Below are 10,901 nucleotides of genomic sequence, written 5' to 3' on the forward strand. Positions count from 1 at the left end.
ATGAATTCCGCAGTCCACAAATTTTGATCATTCGTCAAACTGTGTTTAATTGTTTTGGAATCTCTTAAGAACACTCTTCTTTAGTCTAGCTGCTACATTTGACATTTTTACACAAGACTGCCACGTCTGATGTGTGTAGGGAAAGCTGCTAAGATTTAAAGATCTGATAGAGTGATATTATTAATTTCCCTCCTGCACTGCTCAAAACACATTCATTCATCTGACAAATCTATGGTTCAATCAGGAAGTACCATACAAAAATCAAGAACAGATGTAGGCCGTCGAAAAATGAATTAGCACGTTCACGAAGGTTTGGAAATACATAATTCAAAACTGCCCCCACCAAGTCTGGGAAGCATCTTGGCTACTTAACAGTCCTTAATGCTCAGTGTGCAATGTCTGCTACTTTCAAGTTACTCAGTCTGTCTTTCAACCTCTGTTATTAAATAGGGCAGAAAAGTACCTTACTCAAAGATGGGACTTGGCACCTCTGATTTCTTCTTGGTTCTGTAGCTCTGAAATAAGCCTAAAACATCTGTCCTTGAGAGACTATTTGGCCATCCAAGTTTGAAAGAGCTGGCAGACATGTGGAAATACAATACTGACTTGATATTCATTAAAACTAAAATGAATCATTTATTGTAGGGCTCTTTTCACAAATAGGTAATGTATTTCCCGCCTTGAGTGGAATCAATTTTAACATTTAAAATAACAGTAATAAAACATGAATTGAATGTTTAAAGTCAAATACTGTATTGACACATGGATTAATGGTAATTAAAATGTGATTTTTGAAATAAAACTGTGTTCACTTTCATTATGGATAATAAACACTGTTATTAACTTTTCTATTTTATTGTGTGGATTTTCCCATGTTTTAAAATGAACCTTATAATCCGATTTACTCTACAATTTTCCATGTGAAGGTGAGTTTTAGCCAGTTAGCTTATTTTACAACACTTGGAATATTTAGTTCACATAGTATGTCTGACTCCTGCAATGCCACAGGCATTGCATAAAGTAGGATTTAAAAAATAATTTCAAATAAATACATTTAAAAATACACAATGTGATTCAGCACATGACAAGCTGATTAATTACAGTTGGTATAATGCTCTATGGTAGTCGTAAATGGTTTCAGATGTACAATGCAAATCATGGGCTACACTATCTTAGAAAACATTAGATAAACTAATGAACGGTTTCAAAGCAGGAGCAGTCAAGAATAAAACCAGGATATAAGATGATCTTGGGTCACAAATACTTCATACTGATCCCAAGGTTGAATTGGAAACATATTTGTATATTTATGTTATACTATAAACTGGTGTATAAAATGTTGATATTTATGTGACACATTTTTAGTGCCCGGACTGAGGACACTCAATAATATTATAAATCAATAATATAACAATCACTGTACAAATAAATAAGAATTAACAGATAACAATACATTTTTAATTTAAACATTGGATCAGCTGTTTCCTATTGTAAGATATGACTTGCATTTTGAATACTGAATAGTGAATAGTGACCAAAATGTATGTTAAATGTATGCTATAACTAAAGCACTAAAATTAAGTTTTATCAATGGTCTTTGTCACTTAAGGAAGAGAAACAGCACCTGATGCAAAAAGTTCTACCACAAATTAAACAGTTGCAGTGGTGGAAGTAAAAAGTGCTGAAATAGTTAAGAATTAATTCAGCCTCAAAGCTCATATCTCTCATTCAGAAAGTAACCACTATCTGTAACAAGGTTAAACAGTTGTGTTTATAGACCACACAGATTGCTCTCCATGTAGGCTAGGAAACTAGGCTGAATGCTATTGAAGTGCAGTGTTGCTTTGGCAAGGGGTCGTGGGAGGCCTTGTTTGTTTTTCTCCCTGGAAAGCTTTCTGCTGCAAAGTCCAAAATTGTTCAAATGCACTACTCAATTCCTAATGGTTAGTATTGAGCTGAAAAAGAGATATGAAGTAGATATGAAGATATGAAGCCATTTTACAGGGCAATTTTTATTATTGTAAGTGATCCGATAGATACTTTTGTGTAACTCTGGATCTAAATAAGTTCGACAGTAAAATTCATTTTGGTTGTTACTATTCTTGCTGGATAAGAAATTGCTTTTGCTTTTCGAGGTAGCACAACAAAGTATAAGCAATACCTGAATATATTCATATTTATTCATATTCATATTCAAATTCATATTATTATTTATTTGGTTAGTAACTGTATAGGTGCTCAACAGGCATGATCTACATGATTTTGTCTTTAGAAAGATGAAACTATTGCTGGTAACCTGCTAGTAACCAGTTTCTGTTCTTCAAAGCCATTCTTTGTCTGGTTTACTGTAGTGAACTGCATCTGATAATCTGTCCAGCAGGGGGCATCTGGACTGTGAGACAAGTAAGCCAGCGAAGGAAAAATAAAGTTTTACTGTATAATAATATTATGTAAAATTATATATATATTTTTTTTCTTCATTTCCTCAGCGATGTTGCTGTATACCAGTGCATGTGAAGTTTGAGTGCAGAATTCGCCCCATATTTAGTCTGTTTAACTGTGGCAGATCATTTCCTGTTTCAAAATCGTAGGACTAGGAGGGACGATTTTGTTTCGGCAGTTTCTACGCAGTTTCTACGCAGTTTCTACGTAGCTTCAATATGCTGCGATTGCCCCGGCACTTGACATGCAATGAATGTATCTTTCTCTGCCTCACTCTGGATACTTTTTGTGGCTTTGTGACTCTCCGAGACTTTGTGCTTTCATATATTTTTCCTCAGAAATTTGATTTAGTTTAACTTGGTTGTTCCTGTAGCTTGAAATATTGCAAATAGCTCAAGCTTGAACTATTTTTAAGCCATGCCCTCTATAGACTCCGAGTGACTCAACTTTTGCACATATGCTGCAACCTAGCCTGCTTTTCTTCACAATAAGCCACATGTTTTTATTACAGGATTTTTTTATTTGGTGGGGGCTGTCTGACCGACACAGCGGTATGTCAGTAGTTGCGCCACATTCCACTGGTTCATCAAGTTTTTGACCAATGGCAGCGATGCTCTGTACTGCTTGTTCTTCTGCCTTACAAATCTGGCTGTGCCAATAACTTCCTGATTCCTGTAGGAATTGGACAGTTTCCTCTTTCTTTGAAAAAAAGTGTCTCATATAGTATCTAAGTGGATGTGTAATGTTTGCATGTTTTTTGTTTGTTTACAATTATTCCTCACTTGCATTTAAGTATTTAGAAGGACACATGCCAATCTCTTTCTCCCCCCAGGTCATGGCCGTGCCACTCCTCCCCCCACGGCTGCTTGCTGTCGCTCTTCACCTGTATCTGTTCCACTCGGCCCAATCAGGGGCATACTATGGGCACAAGCAAATGCCCCAGCAGCACCCTCCCATGCAACAGTTACCTCACCTGCCCCTGGGCAAGGAAGGCATTCCCATGCAACACCTGGGCAAGGAAATGCCCCCATTGCACTATGGCAAAGAAATCCCCATGATACCCCAGTACAGGAAGGAAATTCCACAGATACCCATGCACTTTGGGAAGGAATTACCAAGAAAGGAAGGGAAAGGTAAGCAACATATTATACATGCTTGTATTGAACCATTTGAAGGCACTAAGCAACCTTAGGTAAAACTCAGAATTGTCCTTTGTGGAGTGAGCTTACAGTGTGTTTTTACACTGGCAACCCATTTTACATAAAAAGATATATCTCTGCAGCGGACTGCCTGGAGGACCCGCAGTTGTAGGCTGTACAGATGGGGGGGTGGGTGGGCGCCCAGCCCTCTCTGTGCTTAGAGATAGTTCCGCCGCTGGTAAAACTGATTTAATTTGCTCTCTGATGCAACTGTGAGTAAATAGCAGTTCCTGCAGTTTTAATTTCAGGAACTCTCCGAGCAAGAAAACTGGTCTTAAAATGAATCTGAATAAATCCAAAGCTGTGTTTAACAGCTTTTAAGAAATTTTAGATCAATGCATACTTGAAGAAGTCAAAAGTTATGTCTACCTTGGACAACAAATCAGCAAAGACAGAGATATTATGAATCTAACACCACTTGTGCAAACCATTTATTGTTCCATAATCAAATAAATGATGTCCAAATTAGTTTTCTTCAAATTTCCTATTAGGTCCTATTACGTGTTAGCAAACCTCGGCTTTCAAAATTTCATGACCACTGCCTTGGTCAGTGGCAATCCAACCACCTGGGACTGAGGACTGCTTGTTTCGCTTCAATATCATGGGTGTTTGTTAGTGATAACTCAACACATTGGCCAGAAGGGGACCTCTTTAGACTGTTTGTTAATCAGGTGTTTTACTGCTCTTGAACAAAGTTGTATTTTACCTTGTACATCCATCCAGTTATTTAACCAAACCAAGGCAGAGTGTAGCAAAATCAGTTTATTAGATTACAATAGTTGTTTCTCAGCTTCTTTCAGTAGCCATACATCCTCCTGATATCCGTTAATATTATCTTTGTAACATCAGCACATAATAATAGCATTTAAACCACAACAGTTAAACCCTTACATTATATGTTTTAGGTTTGGCATTAATAAAGGACCAGCATTGCTTTTGATATGATAGAATCTTACTAGTATTTACAGCAACACATAAAAAAAGCATTCAAATTATAATTTTGGGAACTGTGCCAGGTTCCCTTTACCATTGTTTTAACAATGTGAAGAGGAATTAGAGGTTTTAAGACAGGAGAGTGAAGACCTGCTCAGTTCTGTCTTACAACTTATGCACTTAGAAATGACTCAGCAAATTTAGTGTAAAAACAAAAAGAAAATCACAGTGGTGTAACCGGGCACCCCATACAGAAGCCCAGTTGAAACACAAGGGTTTAGCGGACACTCCTAGACAGGCGGGGTGGGGTGGTAGGGGAGGGTAGGTATTTGACGGTGGGGGTGAGGAGGGAAGGGTTATTGAGTGAAGGGGTGAACAACTGTTGTCAAAATGTGATTGTGGAAGAAATAAATAATAAAATTGTCCTCCTGAAGTGAGGGGGGGTGGTTGGGGAAATATAAAATGATAATAATAATAATAGTTATTGTGACACCATGCAGAATATATATTGTGCATGCTATCACCTCTTTTCTGCTCCAGTGAGCATGGAAAAATACCTGCCACGTCCCTCTCAGCTCATATAGGTAAGCACACCTGTGACACGTCAAACAACCGGATATAAGCTCACGGAACAGGCTAATTAATTGCACTACCTGGGCCAAACAGTGAGGTGGGCGTATAGGAGTTCTGTGAGAGTGAGAGAGAGAGACATGAAGACTGATCATTGACTATACGGCGGTTACCGACTTTTGCTTGTTTTAAGAACCCTCCTCTGGAAAATGGACCTGGACCGAACAATGACCAAAAGACCATTTAACAACATAAACATCTGCATGATTGCTTTGACTGACTGGTATATTGTCTGTCCCGCCCCTACTCTCTATAATGTAGGGAGTGGTGACTGCAATTCATAGCCATGATCACCAGGCATCAGACACACCCAGCCCACACCCTATACACAGTATATATTTTAAGTTGTAGTAAAGAATATTATTGATTCATTTAGATTCATATACATTAATTAAACTATACATATTTATCAATTATATATTTTCAGAGTTGTTGAACACTGATTCAGATTAGCAAAAACCTGGCTATCTCTAAAGCAGCAAGAAGGTCCCAGGTTTTCACACTAAAGCAAATCCAAAATGTGCTTTCAAGTTGAAAGTATTACAACACCCAGTATTGTGTGTATCAGAAAATAATTATGCAACTTTATATTGATCATTTGCAATTTTAAGGTAATTCAAAACACCTGATAATTATTTTTCAGATTCAAAAGAACAGTTTTCACTTGCCAAAGTAAATGTATCATTCCTGGCTTCTGCTTAAAAATACATAGCTGCGGGATTTTGGCAGTGATTAACATTGCTGTAAAGCACATGATATTTTAAAACTACTACGTATTGTAATGTGACCCAAATATTAAAGGCAGCTGAAGACTTAAAGTAAAACACAATTGTTAAATTGAGATTGGAAGATATTACATATATGTTCAGTGTACAGTTGTTTTAATATTATATATTGTTTCCCCAAAATAGTACAAATACTTAGATTATAGAAAATGTGTCAGTCAAGCATTTCTTATCAATTTAGTTTTTTATATTTTGATTCATTTTTTTCTACCAATAATGATCACAGATTTTTATCTCTTTTATCTCTTATCCAAAATGAAACAATGAATTCACAATTCTGTGTTATAACAGGAGTTTTGAGTGATTTAAAAATCACTCAATAAAAAGTTTTATGTTTTTCCATCAGAGTAAAATTAGAAAAAAAATTAAGATTCACTTTCTATGTTTGTGCCCTATGTCACGATACATATGATGTTTAATATGGAAGACAAGTGCAAATGACTACTCAGGCACAATGTGTGCACGTGATGTCTTATTGAAAGTAAGCCTTTTTTTTAATTTCTTGTCAGTCTAGTCAGATTGCTCTGTACATTTCTCCATTCATGTTGCACTGTAGTACAGGTTTCCCACAGCCTGCAACTGCCCCAAACTGGTTTCTTCCATGTTTCATAGCTGTTTACAATTTTGTAATGGCTACAACCATTTCATCTTTCTCAGATACACAATGCAGTTGGTCTCACTTTCAGTGTCCTGGTGGCTTCAGTGGAAAAAAACAATTTTAACAGCTAGATGTTAATTGTTTAGTCCCTTACTAAATTAATTAATTCAATGATTGCCTTAGTCAAAATTATTTTGTTCAAGGTATTTAGCAATTGATGATTAAGATATACCTTTGCAATTTGCAGGATGGTGGCCCTCGAAGACCAGGGTTTCACATCACTGATGATTGGATGATTATCATTAAAGAAAAGTGAAATCAATTTTTTAAATTCTATATCTGCATGAATAAGATAAAGCATGTTTAAGAATCTAAATATTGGAAGAAAAACAACAGCCAGCACCTTTTCCATGCTTCAGTTCCCGTCCAGGTGTACATATGGGAAACGTTTATCCAAGATATGGTTATCCCTTTCCATACCCAGGTCCTGCACATGCAGCTCCCCATTAGCTAGCAGAATGTGAGGGGTGCCAACTTGCTTGTGCTTTTTGTCAGCCAATGAGTCTGAGACATAACAAAGTCTATAAGCAAATCCTGCCAATAAACCATTCACTGTATAAAATTGCTGAGTGTTGTCAGAATCTGGTTATTCCTCTCAAACTAGAAGACATTGAAACCTCTAAACTGAAATTAAATATCTCCAGTGACCTTGGATGTGGAGTAATCAGGGATACAGTTTAATTCTGCTGACAAAGATAGTCCACTCAAAAACTGCTCAGAGCAAGGAAAGAAGTTTCAATGTCAGGCTTTCCGTGTGACTCTGGAGCCAAACTCTAAAAGGTCAATTGCAGTGGCCACCATAATTAAAGTATAAAAAGCGGAGATGGCTGCTCCTTTGCACTGTGCTAAGAAGCACCATGAAAAATAAATATTAGATGCTGCAATTTAAAATATATATTACCACAGCTGTGCCATCTTACATGCCAAGTGTTTATATTTGAAAGCCAGGCTGAGCCACCACACCGAGAAGGAATGCCCACAGAGAACAGAAAAAACCTGCAGCAGTAAATTCAGATGTCAGGAGGAAATGTTCTGAGGGGTTTCAAAGTGTACACATTTTTTTTTTTTATTGCAATTAATTGATGTATATCTTAGGGCCTTACTGCTGATAGTTTCGGTCATTGACAGGATTTTTCACTGTTAAAGCTATTAAGGGACTGGTCGTCTCAGAAGGCACAAGCTGTGAAATCCAGAGGCTACTGTGTCCTGAATGGAAATGTCTGCTTCTGTTTTCACTCACTCTGTAATTCAGCTACATAGTCAGAACAGCTGCAGAAGCAGCAATTTGTGTCACTCTGGGATAATATTCACAGAATATTTATTGATGCCTTCATAATGGCAATGTTTAATTAACTTTTATTTTCATTTTGTTCTCCTGTTCCAAGTTTGAAGTAGCAGTGTCAGTCAATAGTAAAAATAGCTCCAACATTAGTCTGTTTTCATATGCCTATAGTGTACACGTGTACACACGTACACACACACACATATATGTGTGTGTGTGTGTGTGTGTGTACGTGTGTACACGTGTACACGTGTACACTATATATATATATATATATATATATATATATATATATATATATACACTCACCTAAAGGATTATTAGGAACACCTGTTCAATTTCTCATTAATGCAATTATCTAACCAACCAATCACATGGCAGTTGCTTCAATGCATTTAGGGGTGTGGTCCTGGTCAAGACAATCTCCTGAACTCCAAACTGAATGTCTGAATGGGATAGAAAGGTGATTTAAGCAATTTTGAGCGTGGCATGATTGTTGGTGCCAGACGGGCCGGTCTGAGTGTTTCACAATCTGCTCAGTTACTGGGATTTTCACGCACAACCATTTCTAGGGTTTACAAAGAATGGTGTGAAAAGGGAAAAACATCCAGTATGCGGCAGTCCTGTGGGTGAAAATGCCTTGTTGATGCTAGAGGTCAGAGGAGAATGGGCCGACTGATTCAAGCTGATAGAAGAGCAACTTTGACTGAAATAACCACTCGTTACAACCGAGGTATGCAGCAAAGCATTTGTGAAGCCACAACACGTACAACCTTGAGGCGGATGGGCTACAACAGCAGAAGACCCCACCGGGTACCACTCATCTCCACTACAAATAGGAAAAAGAGGCTACAATTTGCACAAGCTCACCAAAATTGGACAGTTGAAGACTGGAAAAATGTTGCCTGGTCTGATGAGTCTCGATTTCTGTTGAGACATTCAGATGGTAGAGTCAGAATTTGGCGTAAACAGAATGAGAACATGGATCCATCATGCCTTGTTACCACTGTGCAGGCTGGTGGTGGTGGTGTAATGGTGTGGGGGATGTTGTTTTCTTGGCACACTTTAGGCCCCTTAGTGCCAATTGGGCATCGTTTAAATGCCACGGCCTACCTGAGCATTGTTTCTGACCATGTCCATCCCTTTATGACCACCATGTACCCATCCTCTGATGGCTACTTCCAGCAGGATAATGCACCATGTCACAAAGGTCGAATCATTTCAAATTGGTTTCTTGAACATGACAATGAGTTCACTGTACTAAACTGGCCCCCACAGTCACCAGATCTCAACCCAATAGAGCATCTTTGGGATGTGGTGGAACGGGAGCTTCGTGCCCTGGATGTGCATCCCACAAATCTCCATCAACTGCAAGATGCTATCCTATCAATATGGGCCAACATTTCTAAAGGATGCTTTCAGCACCTTGTTGAATCAATGCCACGTAGAATTAAGGCAGTTCTGAAGGCGAAAGGGGGTCAAACACAGTATTAGTATGGTGTTCCTAATAATCCTTTAGGTGAGTGTATATATATACACACCACAAAACTTCAATGACACGGCTCCAGCGTTTATTCCAAATAACTGCAAGAAGCCCCTGGGTCAATTGGACACCGGCGATTGTATAAAACATTCATAAATAAAAAGATCGGGTAGGAAGAGCCTGGAAACATTGCTTAATTGTAGAAGTAGGCTAATAGGCCATGCTTTTATTATTATTATTTTTTTAATAATTTGCTTTCCAAAGATGGAAAGAAATCACTTTCAATGTATGGTGAACTATGCACTGGATTGAAAACAAGATACCGGTAATTCTGTTAGCAGTCTGTGAATATACTGTAAACTCTCACTAAATAAAAAAAAAGCACAAAACTGTGGAAATACGCTTTAAACCAAACCATCATCAATATACTTCATTAATGTGTTGTTTATGTTGCAATTGACAGTTAGTTCAATCACTGCAATAAACAGCAATACAAATATACAGCACTATATATATAGTTCAAGTGAGAAATAAAGTAATTTTTTTTTTATTACTTAATATACGGTATATATATTTTCTGAAAATAAGAAACAAATCAAAAATAAATGGTCACATAAATATGTCGTGGAAGGTTCTTTCAAATGTGTTAATGCATCTTTAGAAACTGTATTGATTTCACTTTTCTTTATGTATAAAACATTGTAAAGTAACCCGGAGTTTATTAGAGATTGGCTTTTGTTTACATGATTATGCGAATATACCCTGCGACTATTGGAAGTTTTACGGTATATATATATATTCTACAGTGTAAAAAAGGGATGAAAAAAACTGTTAATCCAATAATATAATAAATAGTTGGCTGTCAAATGCTATTAGTTGCAAGGGAGACTTACCTTGAGTGATACTTCTTAATACAATATCACTCTTTTAGTAAGCGTGTACTTCAAGTTGATAGTGCAAAGTAAATTTTGCCTGCTGGTATTAAAATACAAAACAAACTGCTATAACAACAATATTGTATTCCTTTAGTGCAAAGTGTTATGAAACTTTACACCAGTCACTATAGACCAGGTTCTGCATTCTGAACATTTAAATAGTTGCACTTTAATGGTTTAAGAAATATTGTATTGTTTATTTATACATTCCCAACATTTCCACAAAAGAATAATTATGTGGCAGTGTAACAATGCTTCAGATGAAAGTACTGTTTTCCTGTATATAATCTCTGTGTTAAATTGCAGTTTATATGCAAAATAAGGCATTGACATGAAATGGGAGACACAAATACAAAATAAATCAACTTCAAATTTGACTGCTGACTAGAGGTATCATCTGAAAGATTGGAAGTCTCAGAAATTGCAGATCAAATAAAGCAGTGCTATAAGCCAAGTTGTTGTTTTTCAGTTAATGGTGTGTAATCTTATCAAATGAATTAAACAGATTTGTATCTTTGTATCTTCCTCACCAAATGTATTTATTTTATCTGCAG

The 10,901-nt window shown here is 37.0% G+C and overlaps 1 protein-coding gene across 2 annotated transcripts in view; it reads left to right on the forward strand.

The window, feature by feature from the left end:
- col8a1a (collagen, type VIII, alpha 1a) overlaps positions 1–10,901 on the forward strand; it is a 42,393-nt gene that overhangs the window by 26,811 nt on the left and 4,681 nt on the right. For both annotated transcript variants that reach the window (XM_066706233.1, XM_066706235.1), the window contains one exon: positions 3,275–3,575. In XM_066706233.1, coding sequence (XP_066562330.1) covers positions 3,278–3,575 — 298 coding nt within the window. In that variant the 5' untranslated portion in view covers positions 3,275–3,277. The remainder of the gene's footprint in view (positions 1–3,274; positions 3,576–10,901) is intronic.

The sequence above is a fragment of the Amia ocellicauda genome, chromosome 6 (genome assembly GCF_036373705.1).
Source record: "Amia ocellicauda isolate fAmiCal2 chromosome 6, fAmiCal2.hap1, whole genome shotgun sequence".
NCBI classification, from domain to species: Eukaryota; Metazoa; Chordata; class Actinopteri; order Amiiformes; family Amiidae; genus Amia; species Amia ocellicauda.